The following is a 21635-nucleotide window of genomic DNA, read 5'->3' as shown; positions in this document are numbered from 1 at the left end:
CAATTAATGAATCTTAAAAATTTAGAGTTTTACCATATCTAAGAAGGTATAACCACCCATCTGTTTGAGTGGTGTGACCTACGAATACATACTGGGGTGGGCAAAAGTAGGTTTACAGTTGTTTGTATGAAAAAAAACATGCAGGTTATGATTATTACAGTAGCTTTATTATCTCAAAAGAATGTCACTCACATATGTAAACCTACTTTTGCCCACTCCTGAATGTCTTTGAAAACCCTTGAACTTGTCAGTATGATAGTGAACATAATTACCTTACTATAATATATTAGTTTTCACTACAAACAGGAGGTTGATTTCTTTGCTATTTAATCTATATATCACTAAATTCTGACTGAAAAAAATCCTATAAATAAAAGACTAATATGCAAATCGACCGAATGGCAGAATGACCAGTCGCTATGACACACTGAGCACCAGGGGGCAGACGCTCAACACAGGAGCTGCCCCCTGGTGGTCAGTGCACTCCCACATAGGGGGAGCGCCACTCAACTGAAGCCGGGCTCACAGCTGACAAGTGCAGTGGTGGTGGCAGGAGCCTTTTCAGCCTCCGCGGCAGCACTAAGGATGTCCCCCAAGGGCTCCTGGACAGCAAGAGGGCACAGGCCGGGCTGAGGGACCCCTTCCCGAGTGCAAGATTTTCATGCACCGGGCCTCTAGTTGATAAATAATGGAAAACTGACTCATACTGGCTTTTGAAGAAAAGTACATTCTTCTAATATCAGAACATAAGTACATGAATCTTCTTATGAGATGGGGGGGCAGAGGGGAGAGGGCATTTTGTTAGTCATTTTTATCTAGACATCTCAAAATTTTAAAATTTTGTACTGTTTATTTGAAGTAGATAAAATGTAGTGATATATTTTATACTTCTACAATGTCTTGTCAGTTTTATTTTCTAATTTGAAGGATTTATGAAATATTCTTAAACTTAAGTCTACAATCAATGTTTGAGATGGTTATAATCTCTACTGACCAAAATATTAATCACAAAACTTTGAAAAGTGCTCTAGTCAAAATTTGAATAACAATACATTTCCCTTTATACATGTTATATATCTGTTAGTATATTACCCTCCCTTTAATGATAGCTAGTGCAAACCTAACTGGTATAACATCAGAAGTTCTCAATCAGTTATCATTTTTAGTCTTCGTATGTCTGGTCTCTTTTCAAATGTAAATATTCTATATTTTTTTCATTTGTTTATTGAACAAATACATGTTGATACCCTCCTCTCCCCTACAGTGGGTAAATATCAGTATCATAAAATCCCTACCCTTGAGGGCCTTATATAAATGTGTTCCCTTTATAGATAACATTCATTATAGCCTGTCTACAAAAATTCATTTTTTACATTTTCATTTAGCTGTACATACAGCTATTAGTTTTGTAAAATGAAGTTGGCACTATTTATTTTAAAAGCCACATGTGGTGCAGTTGTTTGCTTTTAAAAGATAACATTTGTTGTTATGCCACAGCAACCAATTTTCTACAATACAGAGCTGAATGCTGCAAATTATAGTGAAAGAAAAACGCAGCCTGGAATTTTTAAGATACTACTTCAGTTTTGGGTTTTTTTAGGGACTGGTATTCAGGCAGCACGAATAGAACATTAGAAAATGGGAGTGTATTTTTTCCACACAATTGTGATTCATTGCTATTAGGCTCCTTTTTTAGAAACATACGTTTCCACACAGCCTTAGGGAAAATTAGCCTATTGGGTATTTTTTAGGAAAGTGGTCTTACAGAGAATACTGGAGGGGAAAGATAACCTTAAAACAGCAGGCCTCAGAAGCCCTGAGGTGTGAATGAAGCAAAGTAACTAGAAGATTGAAACAGAGACTAGAGAAAAAATGTTTGAAATCACAGAATGATACCAGAGATTGAGTTGTGAATGAATAAAGAATAGGAGAGGAACAGAAGAGAAGGAAAGAGATTGCCTGGTATAAAAAAATAGTCATGCAGCCTGGCTGGGTGGCTCAGTTCGTTCAGCATCATGCATCAAAAGGTTTCAGGTTCGATTCCTGGTCAGGACACAGACCAAAGTTGCTGTTTCGATCCCCAGTCTGGTTGCTTCCAGGAGGCAACCGATTGATGTTGCACATTGATGTTTCTCTCTCTCTCCCTCTGTCTCTCTGGAATCAATGAAAATATCCTCAGGTGAGGAATATATACATATATTCATGAAAAAGTAAAAAGAAAACAAACCCGTGTAATTATCATTAGTTAAAAGTAAGATTTAAGGCAGCGGTCACCAACCTTTTGGACCTCACGGACCACCAGTAGTCTGCGGACCACCAGTTGGCAACCACTACCTTATTTTATCATTTAACCCACTCTCATCCTTCCAGTTAGACTTCAATTTCATTTTACTCTTCAAGTAAGCTACTTGGTTAGCTCTCAGTTCTAGTGTACAGGATTATGAGTATCAAGCCAGTTCATTACATCTGTTCTCCACAGATATTTAAAGATTATTCACTAGGATATTCTAAATGCTGAAATTTAAACTATTCAAAGATCGGATAAATCTTAAGTGACAAATTTAAGGTCATGTTAAAACATTGTGATTTGGGGGTTTTTTTTTTACTGACTTAGATTTCTTGCCTTCAGTAATCTCACAGAGATGACAGGTGATTTGGTATAATAAGAATACCATTAATAATAATAATAGTGAATATTACTAAACACTTCTCTTTATTAAACACTCTACATGAATTCTCATTTTAACAGAACTTGGTCTGAAGATCTGTTGATTCCCAGTATCATTAGCTTTCTTCTAAGGCCAAACTGTTGTGATCCAGAATTCATATAATTTTCATTATTCTTTTCCTGCTTTTTTTTCCCCCCTGTCATTTTCAAAAAACTCTTTGTGATGTGGATTTTCTTGTGTGTTTGTTTTCATTGCCTATTTCCTTCCTCCTATAGCTTCTTCACTTACTACTGGAATTGCCTCAACTAAAGTATTTGAATTCCTCTGAACTTGTCTCAGATGCTTTATCCATAAAATGAGTATAGTAATAGCACCTACCTCACAGGGCAATTGTGAAGATTAAATTATGTAATAAATGCAAATCGCATAGAACAGTGCCTGGCACATAAACATTGCATATTCGTTACCCATTTTTAATTTATTTCTTTATTTGGTTACAAGTTTCTGGGGTATACATGCCTGATTTTTTAATTCCATGGTATAAAATATAAGGAACCGGCACCATTACCCTCCCTAGTATACATGCAAAGTGTGGGAAGTTATGATATTTATAAACACTCTGCCACTTTCAAAGAATGTCTCTTCTGTGTTTTATATAGCACTCACTGAGAGAGTGGGCATTCAGCCAACTTTATAATTGCTGTTAATTTACTGTATCATTAGGAGAATTAGACATTGTTTCATTTTAGACTGTGTTAAAATATAGTTTACACTGTTGTGGACTATATGAGAAAGCAAATTGCCATTTCTAGCTAGTCATAATGAATACTTTGTATTGTGTTGTATGTATATTAAATTATTAATGTCAAGATAAATTTAACTGCCACAGTGTATGTTTACAAACATAAAATTTATTACTTCTTTCCCAAGCATTAAAAGAAGTCTCTTTACTATTTCCATTTTACATTTGGCAGACCTGTAAATATGCTGCATCTTATTGAATTGCCTTGAGTAGTGTGAGAACTATAAAAATGTAAACAAAATAAGGAGGGCATTTTCCTTATGTTTATATTTATGTCACTATCTTTAATTTAACAGCAAGTGTCATGTGGTCGGTCATTTATTATACCCTTTACATGGAATCCATTAAGAACCTCAGCTGTTGTGTTTTGTAATTAATCGTTGTTATGTATGAGACACTTCTGCAGTTATAAATCAGAACTGAATCATCTTGTCTTAGGAATGTAGGTTCATTGGACATCTATTAAATTATGTCTTTTCTGTGCAGTAGTAATTAATAAATAAGTGTTGTCAGATCAACATAGCCCCACATAATGGTTTTAAGGTCAGTGTTCAAGAGCAGCTGTGCTGATACCTGATTTTGGAGTGGGAGATGATGCCTATGATAGGAATATTAAACTCAGAGAGCTTTGGGTTCTGATTTTGATGGACTCTCGGGCATTGATGAAGCACCTGTCATGTATGTGCTCAATGAATTAAAACAACAAGAATGTTTAATTGATATTTTGTGTATGTGTTTAAGTTTAGATACCAGACCATCTTCATTTCCCACTCAATTGTTTAGGATTTAACAATTTTGAGTCTGTATGTGATTATGCTACTAGAAAATTTTTTTCAAACCATCAAACCCATTTGTAAAAAACTCATACTGCCAGCCTTTTTAAAAATTTCTTAATTATTTAAAAATACTGTATTGTTTTTTAAAATTACCTTTAAAAGGCTGTTAAGCCCTGGCTGTGTGGCTCAGTTGGTTGGAGCTTCATTCCGTACACCAAAAGGTTGGGGGCTGACTGCCCTGTCAGGGCACATACCTAGTTGCAGGCTTGAGTCCCTGTCTGCAGTGCATATGGGAGGTAGCCGATCAGTGTTTCTTTCTCACATCGATGTTTCTCTTTCTCTCTCTCGCTCTTTTCCTCGCTCTAACACCAAATTTTGAGAAACACACATAACCTCAGGTGAAGATTAAAAGAAAAAGCGCTGCTAAAATCTTAGCTTCAAATGGTAAAGTTGTACTCCTAGGAATGTCCTACTCCTAGAGCTCTGTTAAATTTCTGCATTTTCCTTTGTTAAACTTTTTTAACGGCTTGAGGAAGGAAACCTGTATATGCATGCCAAACAAGCATTGATTGGGCTGGTTTCAGGCAATGGTGCCTGTACCAGCTAGTATCTTGTTCAAAATAAAGTAATTGATACATCATCTATAAGAGATTTTTATAAAGAATTTAATGTCAGTCTGCGCTTCCTAACAGATGATTTTTATTGCCCTATATATTGGCACATATGAGACAGTCTGGTCTCAAACTAGTGTAGTCCTCAAGAACCATGAAGGAGCAAGTGCAAAACACTCCATAACCCAAGGCACTTCTGCAGAACAATAAATAACGTACACTGGGGATGAACTCACACTCAAAGATCACAGTCCACGCAGTGATGTGATTCTACCTGAAGGGAGAGTCAGCTGGGGCACCATTGCTGACACTTGAGACAATAGAACAAGTTAAAAGAGACAAGATAATCATTTAAAGAGAAAAAGGTGGAATAGAAAACAATAAAAGAGCTAGTTAATAAAACAAACACACATTTGAAAAGAACCAAATTAAACCTTATTCAATATAGACACCTTTTTTAAAGACTCTGTATAAATTGGATGAGAAGGAAACTAGTTACTGGTTCCCAACCAAGTCACACCAAGTATCCACAAGAGTTGGGAGCCACCTGCTGCTGCCTGGCAGGAAGGGACCCTGGGCGTTGACTGACATGCTCCCATCTCCTGAGAAACTCCCTGCTCATGGTGGGGGAATTTTCTCGTTGCCTGTGTTTCTATATCTTTGCTTAAAGGGAGCTGAGAAAGGTGTGAAATTTAAATGTGTGTGCTGTGAAGGTCTTTTATTTGTAACTAGAGGCCCGGTGCACAAAAATTTGTGCACTCAGAGGGGTCCCTCAGCCTGGCCTGTGCCCTCTCGCAATCTGGGAACCCTCGGGACCATGTCGGACTGCAGGTTTCAGCCCAATCCCTGAAGGCCAATCCAAGGACCCCACCAGTGCATAAATCCGTGCACCGGGCCTCTAGTGTACATATAAGATCTTTGTTAATCTCTTCCCGCCCTCCCCTCTCTCCCTTTCCAAGATTCATCAGTCTGTTCCATGTTTCCATGCCTGTGCACTGAGTGTCTGCCCCCTGGTGGTCACTGTGCATCACAGCCACCAGTCAAACGGTCCAACAGTCACTTAGGCTTTATATAGATAAACTAGGGGCCAGGTGCACAAAATTAGTGCGCTCCTGGGTGTGTGGCTGGTGTTAGTTTGCAGGCTGGCCACAGCCCCTTCAGGGTGGGGGTCCCCCCTAGGGTGCCTGGCCAGCCTGGGTGAGGGGTTGATGGCTGTTTGAAGGCTGTCCACAGTCCCCAGCCACCCAACCTCCCAGTGGAGGCTGGCTGGAAGCAGGTATCTGGGATTTATTTAGCTTCTATCATTGAAACTTTGTTGCCTTTTGCGGAGGCCACAGCCAGCCAGAGCAGGCGGGAAGCTTGGCTTCCGCCATCGCCGGGGCAACCAAGCCTCCTCTTGCTCCAGCTCCGTAGCTGCCAGCTGCCATCTTGGTTGTGTTAATTTGCATATAGTCGCTCTGATTGGCTAGTGGGCATGGCTTGGGCGTAGCGAAGGTACAGACAGTTAGCATCTTTATCTTTTATTAGTGTAGATCACTTGAATTTTTCTTGAAAGGTGTTGAAAAGCTGTGGCCTGCAGCGAAATGCAGCATGCCATGGTCTCACTCCCAGACGGGTGGGCATCATCTCTGCACACGGTGCTCTCTCACTAACGTCTCATTCTCTTTCCTTTACTGCCAGTTATCTGAGGTGAAGTGTAATCCCAGGTTTGTTTGTTATTTTTTTTTGCTTGTTTTACTTTGTGAAAGGTTGTTTTGTGAGAGTTTCTTTGAGATTTGTGATTCTCCTCACTTATAATGGATTTTTCTAGTTTTTGTTTTGTCACTATTACTTTAATCTTATGAGCAGATGACATGATACTGTATATGGAGAACCCTAATGATTCCACCAAAAAACTACTAGAACTGATAAATGAACTTAGTAAAGTAGCAGGAGGTAGAAGAGGATAAAGTGGTTTTAATGGTGATGGAAGGAGACTTGACTTAGAGTGTTGAGCATACAACACAATATACAGAAGATATATTATAGAATTCTACACCTGAAACCAAGTAATTTTATTAACCAGTGTCACCCCCAGTAAATTCAGTAGAAAAAAGAAGCAATTAAAAGTGAACACACAAAAACTAATAAAATAATCTTAGGGTGTGCTAGGTGTTGGTACAGTGCTCGTAAGTCAGTTTTAGGAACAGAGCACTTGAAATCCCAAGGAGGGTGGAAACACTGACATTTCTGAAATGTGTACTAGCAGCCTGTTCAAATAAACTGTAGTTTCATAATGAGCCTGTGGCCAAGATTAATTTGAATGATGTTAACCTTGCCATTTTTAGACCTTTGTTACATGATATACTGATTTGTGGCACTGGGGCTTTAAATATTTCCTCTTCTGGGCCTTCATGGAAAACTATTTTTTAAAGAAATGTATTTCTCACTTCTCTCACACTTCCTCGGTAGAATCACAATGCTATTTATCTCCTGAGCAAAAGTTTCTCAGAAAATGGAAGCTATATGAAAAATAGAGGTTATTATTGAAATGTTATTTTAAATGATCATTTTTAATGTCATTAGCAGCTTTCCAGCTTAGAGATGTTTATTTTAAAACATTTTTCTAAATTATGTGTAGAATCAGTTTGTCAAATACTTTATTAAAATACTAGTGACCCAGTACATGGATTCATGCATATTGAAAGGAAATTAATTAGAAGGTAGCCAGCAGGGCAGAACTGGGCAAGATGGGCTGGACACACTCTGGAGCTAACCTCCCACAGTCCCTCTCTGGCATCTGCAGAGCGGGCTCCCTCTGGCAGGTGGGATCCCCTGGCCTGGCCTGCAGGTGGGTTATCAGGCTGAAACTGCTCTCCAACATTCCCCAAGGGGCCCCAAAGTGCAAGAGGGCACTCTGCAAAGCTGCTGTCGTACAGGGTGTAGAACGCAAATGTTAAGTGTGCAGTGCCCCAGCAACAACATGACCCATGCCAAAGGTGGAATCTTGCGGCCCCGCGAGGAATAGGGCTCCCTCCTCTCTGGTTTCAGGGTGCGTCACCTGAAAACTGCCACTGCCAAGTCACTGTAGCTTGGGAGCTCCTGTGTTGAGTGTCTGCCCCCTGGTCGTCAGTGTGTGTCATAGCGACTGGTCGGATAGTCGGACACTTAGCATATTAGCCTTTTATATATATAGACTAGAGGCCCAGTGCACAAAAATGTGTGGGTCCTTCAGCCCGGCCTGTGCCCTCTTGCAGTCTGGGACCCCTCGGGATGACCACCTGCTTGCTTAGGCCCGCTCCCTGGGGGATTGGGCCTAAGATGGCAATCAGACATCCCTCTGGCAGCCTGGCAGCCCTCAGGGGAATGTCCCCTTGCCAGCGGGGAGCAGGCCTAAACTGCAGTCGGACATCCTTAGCGCTGCTGAGGAGGCAAGAGAGGCTCCCACCACCACCACTGTACTGGCAGCCATCAGCCTGGCTTGTGGCTGAGCAGAGCTCCTCCCATCTGAGAGTGCCCTGACCACCAGAGGGCAGCTTCTGCATTGAGCGTCTGCCCCCTGGTGGTTAGTGTGTGTCATAGTGACCAGTCATTCCCAGTCCTTCTGCTGTTAGGGTCAGTTTGCATATTACCCTTTTACTATATAGGATAGAGGCCTGGTGCATGGGTGGGGGCTGGCTGGTTTGCCCTGAAGGGTGTCCCGGATCAGGGTGGGGGTCCCGCTTGGGTGCCTGGCCAGCCTGGATAAGGGGATGAGGGGTGCTTGCAGCTGGTCACATCCCCTTCAAGTTGGGGGTCTCCAGTGGGGTTCCTTCTCTCTCTCTCTTTGTTTTTTATTCTGGGATTTATTTACCTTCTATGGCTGTCACTGGAGCTGAGAGCCGGCTTTAGCTCTGAGGCCCAGCTGCAGCTCTGAGACCTTGGCTGCTGAAAGCAGGGATCTGGGTTTGTTTGGATTCTATAATTGTAACACTGTTGTGGTCCTGCTCGCTCCAGCTGTGACGGCTGAAAGCAGGTTTCTGGGGATTGTTTAGCTTCTATACTTGCAACATTGTTTCTTAGAGTGCAAGCTCAGAGGCCGGCAGCGTCAGGTGGGGTACCTTGGCTTCCTCCATCACTGGAGTAAGCAAGCCTCCTGTTCGCTTCAGCTGCCTGGCTGCTGACCACCATCTTGGTTGGCAATTAATTTGCATATCGCCCTGATTGGCCCATGGGAAGCATGTCGAAGGTACGGTTAATTACCATGTTTGTCTATTATTAGGATATTCTTGTCTGTCTATACATATGCCCTACATGATCTCTCTTCCCTTACTAAACCACTTTTTGTCTATATATGAAATGTATATTCTTCAAAGCAAGGGAATAGTAAAACACACACACACACACACACACACTTAAAATCCAGGTAATGTTTATTACAAGAACACATGCAGTCTTAAATAATCTTGTAACACTAGGAGATGTGAAGAGGAAAGGAAGACTAACACTACTTGAATTCCCACTGGGTGCCAGGCATGGTATTTGGACTTTTCCTGTACTTCAGTCTTTACAGCCACTAAGAGTGTTTGTTATCTCCCTGTTTTACAGATGAAGAAACTGAATCTCAGAAATGTTAAATTGATTTGCCCAAAGTTGGGATTCCAGCCCAAGTCCAGCTAACTCCCAAAATCATATATTCTTTTCACAATACAACTCACAGTTCTTGAAACTAGAATGGGTCTTAGAAATAATCCAGTTTAAGTCTCTCATCTTGTCAGGAAATAGAAACTCAGAGTAGCAAAGTGTCTGACTTATCCTAGAGCAGTGGTCAGCAAACTCATTAGTCAACAGAGCCAAATATCAACAGTACGACAATTGAAATTTCTTTTGAGAGCCAAATTTTTTAAACTTAAACTATATAGGTAGGTACATTGTTATTAACTTAATTAGGGTACTCCTAAGGCTTAGGAAGAACCACACTCAAGGGGCCAAAGAGCCGCATATGGCTCGCGAGCCGCAGGTCGCCCACCATGGTCCTAGATCATTGACTACTTAGTAGCATTTCTCTATGCTACAATCAACATAAAGAATTTTGTTGTTAACTCTTTCTAAAATCGTTTTTAAGGAGAAGTGACTTCTAAGGAGAAATAGCACAGCTTAATTTTAAGGTACCTTTTGAGATAAAGTAATAAGGTGACTGGGAAATATATACATGTTGGATCCATTTCCTATTGGTTATAACAAATTAACACAAACTTGGTGGCTTAAAACAATACGAACTTGTCTTACATTTCTGGAAACTAAAATCCAGGTGTCAGCAGGGCTGCGTTTCTTCTGGAGGTTTTAGGAGAAATCCATGTCCAGTTTGGGAGAATACTCCCTTCCTTGGCTGACGGTCCCTTCCTCATATTTACATCACATTCTGTCATCACATCTCCTACTGATCTGCCTGCTTCCCCCTTATAAGGCCCTTGTGATTATATGGAGCCCATCCAGATGATTCAGGATATAATCACCCCTTCTCAAGGTCCTTGACTCAATCATACCTACAAAGTCCCTTTTTCTGTGTGAGGTAACATATTCACAGGTTATAGGGATTAGGATATGGACATCTTTGGGGGGTAAGGCATTATTCTGTCTACCACGCACACCCATATGCCTGTGTGGTAGTTTATGTATCACACGTAAATTAAAAACCCTTCTCATCCAGCGTTATCTGGGAATTAGCCATTCTGGATAAATAAGACTCAGTATCAGTATATCCAAATCATGTTTTTAAATTTTCCTTAATAAATGGAAACTGTTAACTGTTCTGAAATTTGCTGTTTCCCTGCCTTTAAAAACAGTATTCTCAGTATAATTTTACCCCTCCTTGAGGAATGACAGCTATCTTTGTAAACATCATTATTGAGCTGTGTTTCAAATATAGCAATAAATGCACATGCAAGTGGAGGCTGTAGAAGAAAGGGAACCCTGTGAGTATTAACCCCTGCAATGGAACTAGAATTTTCTTTATAGTCATTTTTATTATCTGTTTACTTGTCAGGAGGGTGAAGTGAAGAATGTTCCGCTGCTCAGCCCCTAAATAAGGTATAACATGATGGACTTCTGGAAAATTGAGCCAGACATCAGAGCAGTCTTCTATAGGGTGAGGGTGGGAGGAGGGGGGTTCTTTCTCGGTCTCTAAAAATCCCTTCCTAACAGTCACAAATCTGTTGATATTTGTCAGTATCCAGAACATCATTTTCTATTTCTGCATCAGTAATGTCAGGACAGCAGGCAATATCTTATCAGTTTGCATGCATTCTTTCTGCTTTCCCCTCTGTCTGTTGATGGGGTCTGGAAGAGAATGCTCCCTGTTTCAAGAGCTTTTATTAGCAAGTTTTTGCCTTGATTGTGAAACATTTTTGCTCATGTGACCACTCCATGCATTTTTTAAGCTCTCTTGAATATTTAAATAGGCAATGGCAATAATAAAAAAAAAATTGTGTTGGAGTCCCTGGCACATAAATATCTTTTATTATTGGTTACCTTGTATGAAATCAGTTCTGACATATCTTAATTTATAGGACAATTTAGTAAAGTAACATTATGGTATAGAGAGATATTAAAAATGTCTCCAGCTTCCTCAGGGTATTCTCCACAGTTTTCCAGCTTTCCGTCTACTATAGTTGTGGTTCTAAACTGTTGTGTGTGTTTTTTTACCTAAAGAGCAATAATGTCACAGCTCCTCAGAGAGGCACTTGTCTGTTTGAACACCAGCCTGTGATGTGTTAGCATTTGTTCAGTGAACCGCGGGCTCTTTCTGTGTGCCAAGCACTGCATTGGGCATCACTTGAAAGAACATATTTTCATGAGTAATTCATGGTTTGGTGAGAAGGTCCTGTGGCAAGTATGGTAACAGAAGTAGGAGTATGATGCGGGAACCCCAAAGAGGTCATAGCTTACATTACAGTAGGTAAATGCATGACACTTTTTAAAACTCTGGGAGAGTGAATGTTTTTCCAGCTTCAAAAGGTGGTGTTTGTGGGATCTATAGCATCAGAACATATAGGAACAATCAGCCAACCTGTATAAGTCAGTGTCGTTTATTTATGATCACCTCTCAGGACAGAGGTTGACAAACATCACCCAAGTACACATTTTATCAGTATTATAAAACATTAAAGTCTAAAACATTCTCTGTCTTTAAAAAAATCCACAAGATTCTTTGCAAACTCATGCTTTATTTTTTTATCTAACTATACTATACTTTTAATTAAATATCTCCACTTAAAGCACCAGGAAGTCAACAGTAAAAAACAATCTAATTAGAAAATGAGCAAAAGATAGGAACATTCTCATTGAAGAGGGTATCCAGAGAGCAAATAAGCACATGAAAAAGTGCTCAGCATCATTAGCAATTAGGGAAACGCAGATTAAAACCACAATGAGGCATCACTGCACCCTGTTAGCATGGCTAAATAAAGCATAGTAATAACACTTCGCATCCACAAGGACGCAGAGAAACTGGATGACACTGCCGGTGGGAATGAAATGGTACAACTGCTCTAGAAAAACGTATAGCCGTTTCTTATAAAGCTAAATAGGAGTATATCATACAACACAACAATTGCACTCGAGGGCATTTAGCACAGAGAAATGAAAACTTATGTGCACACAAAAGCACAAATGTTCATAGCAGCTTTATTTGTAATAAATAAAAACTGGAAACATTCCATTTGTCCTTTGGTGCATACGTGGGTAAACAAACTGGTATGTCTATAACATGAAACTTTACTCAGCAGTAAGAAGGAACAAAAACTACTGGTACATGCAACAACTTAGATGGCTCTCCAGAGCATTATGCAGCATGAAAAGAGCCAGTTTCAAAAATTTACATCCAGTTTGATTCCATTTATAGCATTTTTAAAGTGACAAAATTCTAGAGATGAGGAACAGAGTAGTGATTGTCAAGAATTAAGAAGGAAGGAAGGTGACTACTAAAGGGCAGCACACAGGGTGTTTATAATGAACTGTTCTGTCTTGACTGTAGTGGTGATCACAAATCTCCATGCAATAAAAATGTCATAGAAACACATACATACACAAGTGCATATAAAACTGAAGATATGTGGAAAAGGTCCAAAGACAGTATCAGTGTCAATTTCCTGTGATAAAGTACTGCATTTAAGCAAGCTGTTACTATTGGGGAAAACTGAGTGAAGAATATATGTGATCTATTATTTCTTGCAACTTCATGTGAACCTATAATTATCTCACAAATTAAAAGTTAAAAAGAAAGCAGGCATTGAGACTGAGTAGAGGAGTAGAGGTTTTTAAATCAACAAAATTGTGTTCAAATTTTAGATCCACCACTTACTTACCTGCTGTGGGACCATAAGCCAATTCTTTAACTTTTCTGTGCATTTTTCTTCTTTTTTTTTTTCTTTTCAGTTTTATTGAGATATAATTATTGACATATAATGTATTAGTTTTAGTTGTAAGACATATAATATATACATATATTGTGAAATAAGTTTAACATCCATCACCCCAGAGAGTTAAAATTTCTTTATTTTTAAAGTGACTATAATACTACTACTTCCCTCAGTAAGTTGTTTTGAGGATTAACTGGCTTAGAGTGGCCTACCAATATCTGATAGGTTTTAAAATATCATTAGTATATATAAAAGCCATTTGTCATTTACATTGAATCATAAAAATATTTTATCTTTTCATCTAGCCCTTAAAGGGATAGGTACTCTGACTTTTCTGCAGAATTTTAATATTGCTAGGTATTCTCTGTTTCATTAACTTCTGCTCATGTCTTTATTTCTTTCTACTTTCATGGGATTTACTCAATTCCAGCGATTTTCAACCTTGTTCATCTCATGGCACATGTAAACTAATTACTAAAATTCTGCAGCACACCAGAAAATGTATTTTTTCCTGATCTGACCAAAAAAATAGGTATAATTTTAGTTCATTCACACCAGATGGCTGTTGTTGTGTTAGATGTTGTTATTTTTTTTATTTGACAATCTAAGGGGAGAGAGGTCAGTGCCCCTGACTAAATAGTCAGGTATTGCATGTTTTAAAAATTCTTGCAGCACACCAGTTGCAAATCACTGCTCTATTCTTTTTCCTTCCTTGTGTGGACACTTAACTTATTAAATGTCTTTCTTCCTTCCTAATATGTGCTTTTGAAATTGTAAAATTTTCTTTTATAACTTTTATTCAAAGCACAAATTTTGGTGATGGCAAGCCAACATTTTCATTGTCATTCAGTTATAAATATAGCTATTTTTAGTTAATCCAGTAGTTAATTTGAAAATGTGTTTTTCTGTTTCCAAATATGTGATGGGGAATCTTTATGGTCTTAATAATTACTTGAAATATGTTAAGCTTCCCTTGTGGCTTACCATGTCAGCAATTATTATGTTTACAAGAGGCCCGGTACATGATAATTTGTGCACTTGGTGGGGGGTTGACTAAATAGTCAGGTATTGCTCTCGCAGTCTGTGACCCCTCAGGGGATGTCCGACTGATTGCTTAGGCCCGCTCCCGGGAGCGGGCCTAAGCTGGCTGTCAGACATCCCTCTGGTAGCCTGGTCCTATCCACTGTGCCAAACCGGTTATTTTTAATTTTAAGTATGTATTTATTGTCTAGTTTTACATATGTCTCCTTTCCTCCCCTTGACACTTCCTCCCCGCCCCCCAAGCCCCAGTGTCTGTGTCCATTGGTTATGCTGATATGCATGCATACAAGTACTTTGGTTGCTCTCTAACCCTCCCATCCCCCTGCTATTTGTCTCTAGTTTTATTCATTTTAGCCTTAAATGCCTTTTTTTGGCCTTAAAACATATATTTAATCTGAGAGTGAGATAGTCATTTAAGTTATTTTTTAGTTAGTCTTTGCATGGGATTCTTAGGGGAAACAGTTTTTTCTTCAGGCCAGAGCTCAGGCTTTCTCTGGCAAGTGTATTTGCTATTTCTACGTAAGGCATTATCTTTTCAAATCCACCCATTTACTGAAAGCTGCACAATTGTCCAAATTTAATATAAAGGCTCTCAATTTAATCCCTTTGCCATATACAAACCTAAGGTTTCATCTTCTTTCTCCACCAGGCAGGGCATCAGAACTCAAGCTTCAATTTTTAAGACTGACTCCCATCCTTCATTCCATTCCTCTTCCCAAAGCTCAGCCTTGGCAAATCAGCTCACGTGCTTACTGTAACTTTTGATTTTCAGTTCTGAACTTTTGAGATTGCTCTTGCAAATTCACCTATTCATTTTAAAGAATGTTTGTTATATTTTCTTCAACATTTCTAGGTTTTGGGGGGGTGGGGCGGCTGTGTGTGTAGGAAGGGATACTGAGGTTATCTGGTCCAGCATGAAGGGCAGTTCTTAAGAGGAGTACTAATCTCACCTGAGATGGTAACCATGTTATTCAGCAGCTGTAGAATACTGGATCTATCCTCTCTGAGACTTAACATCCAGTGAATTCAGTAAATTCTCGTGTTTGAGTGTATGCTGGATGCCCTGGGGGGATGGCAACACCTACAAAGATCTGCAATGTGTGTATTTCTTGGTTCAAGCCATTTCAAAATTAGGGTACAAGAAAACTGGTCTTTAGAACTCCAAGGTTCTTTTACATTTCAACTTCTAAATTTGAGAATATTAATAAACAATGATAGCATGAAAACCTTGTTGCATACATAAGACTTTTGTAAAACAGTGTTATCAGAGTTACAAAACTGATTTGGACTTAACTTTTCAATTGAAGTTCTTTAAAAATGTTTTACACATGTTTCAAAATTACCTAAGCAAAGTACAGTAGTGATCTAGCTATCATAGGGAAGAGGTGGGCTGCACTAATACTATATTCAAAATTGAGAATGTAAGGAAAAAAAGGTTTACATGTTATAATTAATACAGTTTTTCTATAAGTTAGGTATATTGTTTACATACATGTCCCAATTTATGTCTTTAAATGTATTTAATTCCTTTTTAGCATATCCCCATGTTTTTTTGTGAATTTTATAAATGTACAAAACCCTATAACAACTGGAATCCAACAAAAGTTTCCTTTGAAATTTTTATTTTTGAAAACATTTTTTCTTTGTAAAAGTTTTAGAGGTAAAAGTTAGTTTTCCTCTTACGAACATTCCTACAATTGCACCATGAGTAAATTCAGTCTCCAGAACATTAGTTAAATGATAAGACACTTCATCAAAAGCAGAATGTCATGATTTTGCTGTTGGAGTTTAGTTCTCTGTGCCCAGAATGACAGGTTCTAAAATAGTGATTTTTTTTAAACATATATTTTATTGATTTTTTTTACAGAGAGGAAGGGAGAGAGATAGAGAGCCAGAAACATTGATGAGAGAGAAACATCGATCAGCCGTCTCCTGCACACCTCCCACTGGGGATGCGCCCGCCACCAAAGTACATGCCCCTGACCAGAAACGAACCCGGGACCCTTCAGTCCGCAGGCCGATGCTCTATCCACCGAGCCAAACCGGTTACGGCTAAAATAGTGATTTTTTGTTTATTGGTTCTTCTCATGTGCCTAAGGAAAAATTAAATATGTGGTTGAACCAATGACTCTTACATTATTTTGTCTAATAAAAGGTATATCTCTTTATAACAACTTTACATTTTCTTCTAGGTTACCTTCCGAACAAGAATCTATCACTGTAATATTAACAGCCAAGGCGTGATCTGTCTGGACATCCTAAAGGACAACTGGAGTCCAGCCCTCACCATTTCTAAAGTTCTCCTCTCCATCTGCTCACTTCTTACAGATTGCAACCCTGGTGAGAGACTTTAAAGCCAATCTTAAAATTGTTCATCTAAATTAACCACTACTTTCCTGCCATCACCATTACTGCTACTGTTACTATTATTTTTATTTTAAATTCCCACAGTATGTAAATCTTTCTTTTTAAATTGGGTCTTGTCATTAGTCTTTTTAAGACCTGTTATTTGCCAAGAAGTAAAAAGCATAGTATGATAAAAATTAATTAAAAGTCATTTTAGATTAAGAAGTGCATTTGAAGAATGTATTACATTCTGTTGCCAAATAATAATAAAAATGTTAATTGAATAGTTTAATCTTTAATTAGATACCTACCAGAAGATGTTAATTTGAGAAATATGGGCTGTTTAAATTTTATAATAACCAGGCAGCACCGCACAGATGTGACCTTTTTGGCATCTTAATAACTGTGCACCCTTATAAGCTATTAGAACAAAAAAGGGGAATGGTCTGAACTAGGATATACCCAAAAGGTAAATAAGGAGAAGCAAATACAACTTTGCAGGAAAACTGGAGAGAGTTTATGGCCAATCCTTTGTGGATTGCTGGTGTGCTTACTGCTGAAAGCTCTTACTTCCTGTGTGTGATTGTGTGACTTAGACCAGCTTCTTTTATTAAAAGACAAAACAACTGCCAACTTTTTACATACTTGCATTTATTTTTGAAAATACAAAGATAGTTATAGGGTTTTCATTGATGTTCTCAGTGAGAAATTCTTTTGAATATTTAATTGGTGTCTTAATATTTCATAAGATTCCATCCTTCATGTTCAGAAATAAATATTGTTTACTAGATAAGTGAATTTTTAGACAAGAAAAATTACAAATGGGGTTGGGGTCTCTGAGGCTCCTGGCTGGCTTATAAAACATGGAAAAATTATAATTTTTAAAGTTTTATGTTTGTTATTTTTCAGTAATAAAGACTTTTTAATGAAGAAATATAAAAACAATTAAATTGTCACATATTTAGAATGCATGACAAATTAATGCTTTTAACACCAAAAAGAAAAGAAAATATAATTGTACAAGATTATTATTATAAAGTATTTTTAATCAATTCAGACTTCATTCCAGACTGTGAAGTTTAATAATGCTGCACTAATTCAAACCAGAATGACAGGCATTTTGTTCTTGCAGTCTCATTATTCCTATTTCAATTTCACTTGTCTCTAAGACTGTGTATAACTTCATTTGGAGGCAATGTCACAGGTAGGCATTTATTGATAATACGAGGCCTCGTGGAAATATTGGAGCCTGGGACTGCATCTGTTTCCCCACTCCCAAAGAAGTACTTATGGCTTTTTCTCTTTTTTGTCATAAAAATAACACATGCTTCTTATATTTTTCCTAAGCCAATTATCCTCTAAAGATAAGTATTTACTTTTTGTGTGAGGCTCTTGCTCTGCAGACTCAAATTTGGTGGGACTAGGCAAAGTATATTTGTCAGTTAAGTTTGTCTCATTATGTTCTTAGTGTAAATTTAGACACACTAACTTCAACTTTTAGCCTTGGCTTTTATCTGACTTTTACTTAGCATTTGCCTTGTTTTATTGCCCCTTAAGTAATATAAATTTAGACATAGTTAGCTGTTGCTACAATTTTTGTTATAAATCTGTTGCTGACCCTGAAATAATAACCTCTAATTTATTGGTTTGTAAGTTAAAAAATTGCTGTAGTCACTTATGGTGCAAATTTTCTTTAATTTACTTTCTAGAAAATGTTATTTTTGTTTTTTGTTATTTTTCTTTTTAGAAATCCCCGATGATGTATATTTTGCTAAGAGGAACACTAAGGGGAGATCTAGATCAGTACTTATCAATTTCTATACTCTCCCCAAATTGAAGTCTTCCTCCACTAAAATCAATTAATGGAATGTCTTTCTTAGTGTTAAAATTTACTAAATTATATTTGAGTTACCCTCCCGCCTCCCAAAAAAACTATCTTCAAATCTGTGTCATTTGATGCTCTTTAGGGAGTTGGGGAAAACTGTTGAAGCTACCTCTTCTTTCCTTGTCAGTGAAAGCACAAATCAGAAATCAAAAAGTGAAGCATACCCTCAATTTAAATAAACATCATTCTTCACTCATACAGGATTGTCTTTTACTCAAAGCTGTTTACTCAAGGAATCATTCCAAGACTATCTTTCCCATACTTGAGGAATTTCTAAAGAGTCATGAACATTTGATGTAGATTTTAATTAATTTTTTCTTTATTACTAGAGGCCCGGTGCACAAAATTTGTGCGTGGGTATGGTCCCTAGGCCTGGCCTGCGATCAGGGCCATCTTCCCCAGCTGCCCATAGCCAGCCCTGCCCCCTGCCGCCGCCCACCCCTGGTTCCCCGTTCGCCATCGGGTGATCAGTGCCTGCCGGCCAGGGAAAAGGACCAAAAAATGGTCAGTGTGCCTCATGGTGACTGATCCAGCGGTTGTTCTGGTCATTCTGCCATTAGGGTCAATTTGCATATTACCCTTTTATTATATAAGATTTCTTAAAGAAGATAATTAAAAGATAACAAAGATTACAGTGGTGGAAAAAATACTCTGATTAATTCTCATTCTAGAGTAAAAATAGTATTTTTTTTATGATAGGGGGAAAAGTACATAAGAATTGTGAATTTTAAGTCAAAGGTCTTTCCTATTCCCCTAGATAACCTCTCCTAGTGTTTTTTCACTTATCTTACAGGTAAGGGCCCTGCAATCATAGCCTCTCATTTATTGGTTTGTAAGTTAAAAAATTGCTCTATCCACTTACAATGAATAAGTTTGTCACTCTTTAAAATTAGTCCTCTTCCCTTCTAGGGTCACATTTTTTGTTCTATTTTTGCCATCGAGTAGGACAGTACTAACTTAATGCCCAGTCACAATAACTATTTTAGCCCTTATAGTTAGTATACATGCTAATTATACATGCTTCTCTCCTATTCTGTTCATGCTTTTTATTATGGCTTAGATTATTGCTTGTTATTTTATTGAGGATATGTGTTTTGTTACAAATCATTTGACTCTTGTTTGGCAAAGAGCCATATAAATAAGTGATTAGTTTTTTTTTGCTTTGGGTAGGGTCAAGGAGCACATTTTCTAACTACCCTGTTTATTTACAGCTTCTGTCAGGAGAAACGTAAGTGTGTCAGGCTTTGCTAAGCAGTTTCTTCCTAACAACAAGAGTTAGTTTTCCTGTGTCTGTTGTCCAGCTGTTCTGTAGTCTCTCAGTCTTCACGCAAAAGGAAAGGTTTTAGGCGTTAGCCCTGGGCAGGAATCTGCCACTGGTATCTTTTCTACCTTTAACACATGCAGAAATCATGAGATTATTAAGCAGCTGATGATGGTCTGTGTAATTCTCTTAGATTGTCACCATATGCCACTTTTGAAACTCTTAAGTGCTGTTTTTTTGTTGGTTAATTTATTTTGCAGTTTAGACTTTTGTCCCCATGCAGTCTACATCTATAATGTGTGGTTTGTTAATACTGCAGGCTTGTTATTGTTAAATAAAATCATTCTAATGATATTTGTTGTCAGAAACACCTGTACCTGGTTTATAAATGACATGGCAGGGGTTTTACTTTATGTAAGTTTAAAAAGTAAATACATTTGCCTAACTGGTTTGGCTCAGTGGATAGAGCGTCGGCCTGCAGACTCAAGGGTCCCAGGTTCGATTCCAGTCAAGGGCATGTACCTTGGTTGTGGGTACATACCCAGTAGGTAGTGTGCTGCAGGCAGCTGATCAATGTTTCTCTCTCATCGATGTTTCTAAATCTCTATCCCTCTCCCTTCCTCTCTGTAAAAAATCAATAAAATATTTTTTTAAAAAAAGTAAATTTTTAAAATTGGTAACAGCACACCCTGCACTCAGAAGGGTCCCTCCACAGAGAGACCCTGGTGCCCTGATCTCTTTCTTATCTCGGTACAGTGCCCCTGTGGCTGTCACACTTCTTTTGTGGGAGTACTACCTTCTGAGACCACCGACCACTCATCGAGCACTGAGGAGGCCGCTCTGTGACCACGCTGACTTTTTAAAAGGGTTTATGCCCAGAGGACTTGTTAATGAAATGGTCTGTACTTTGTTAGTAGTTGTCTAATGTCCTCGGGGACCAGGTGTGAAAACTGAAGAGAAGAGCGATACTTTAATGTGGAGCATTAGACACTCTCTGGCCCGCAAATAGAAATGGCAAGCACAGTGTGAACCACTGGGTTTTCGCTTACATTCTCACATCACTTGTTCGTTACTGCCTTCTGAAGACTGCCTCTTTGAGGAATCCTACTAGAAAAAGCAATTGAGAAGAAGAGAATGGATCATATCAGAGGTTATCCAAAAAGTTCTATAACCCACATCATTTTTTGAAAGAGATAGGTGCTAGAACTTCATAGAAAGCTGTGTTTTTCAGCCTTTTGTGATCCTGCAGTACCCTCTTACTCATCTTTGCCCTGTTCCTATCAGCCCGGGGGCTTTGTGTCCTGTATTTCCAGTAGCTTGTAATAGTGTAAACACCAATGGTATATTATATGTGTTTCCAGAGGACATATGCACACCTCCATCTTCACCCCAGGCACTGATTTGACTCCTCCTCAAGCTGAAGTATATCCCTGGCCTCTCTAAGAATCACTGAGCTGGAGCCACTGCACAGGGAAGTGCACCTGCACCTACTTCTGACTTCAGGACAGAGCTTGGTGGTGTGTGTCTCCTTGGTTACTCCTTCACCTCGCTCCCTTTGCCTGTTGCTGGTCTCTTCTGTCTTATCTGTATTTCAGCCTCTTGGTGTTTGTGATGCTGTTATCTTTTTCTTCTTTTTTTAAATCCTATTTTTAAAAGTCACCTGCTACTCTTCTTTTAACCTTTCTTTCACCCAGTAAAATGTGTGTTGTTGTTTTTTTAAAGGAAATCCAAGCTATCTTTTTTCAAGGGTTTTATTATTATCTCTATAACCAAAAGACTTAACTTGTCATGTCTGTTGGCCTAGCATAACCTTGGAATATTCTATTTCACTTCCTGTGCCAAGTGATGACTCTTGTTCCTGGTGTG

General features: G+C 38.5%; 1 protein-coding gene across 1 annotated transcript in view; it reads left to right on the top strand.

Annotated features, from left to right (window-relative positions):
- Positions 1–21635, top strand: part of LOC102758312 (ubiquitin-conjugating enzyme E2 E2) — a 235309-nt gene that overhangs the window by 190611 nt on the left and 23063 nt on the right. Inside the window, 1 exon segment of the mRNA XM_006754665.2 lies at positions 16470–16617. Within this exon segment, the coding sequence (XP_006754728.1) occupies positions 16470–16617 (148 nt within the window).

Source organism: Myotis davidii, unplaced genomic scaffold (assembly GCF_000327345.1).
Source record: "Myotis davidii unplaced genomic scaffold, ASM32734v1 scaffold192, whole genome shotgun sequence".
Classification (NCBI taxonomy): Eukaryota; Metazoa; Chordata; class Mammalia; order Chiroptera; family Vespertilionidae; genus Myotis; species Myotis davidii.
Note: the sequence above shows the minus strand (reverse complement) of the source record. Positions and strands in the feature narration are given on the sequence as shown.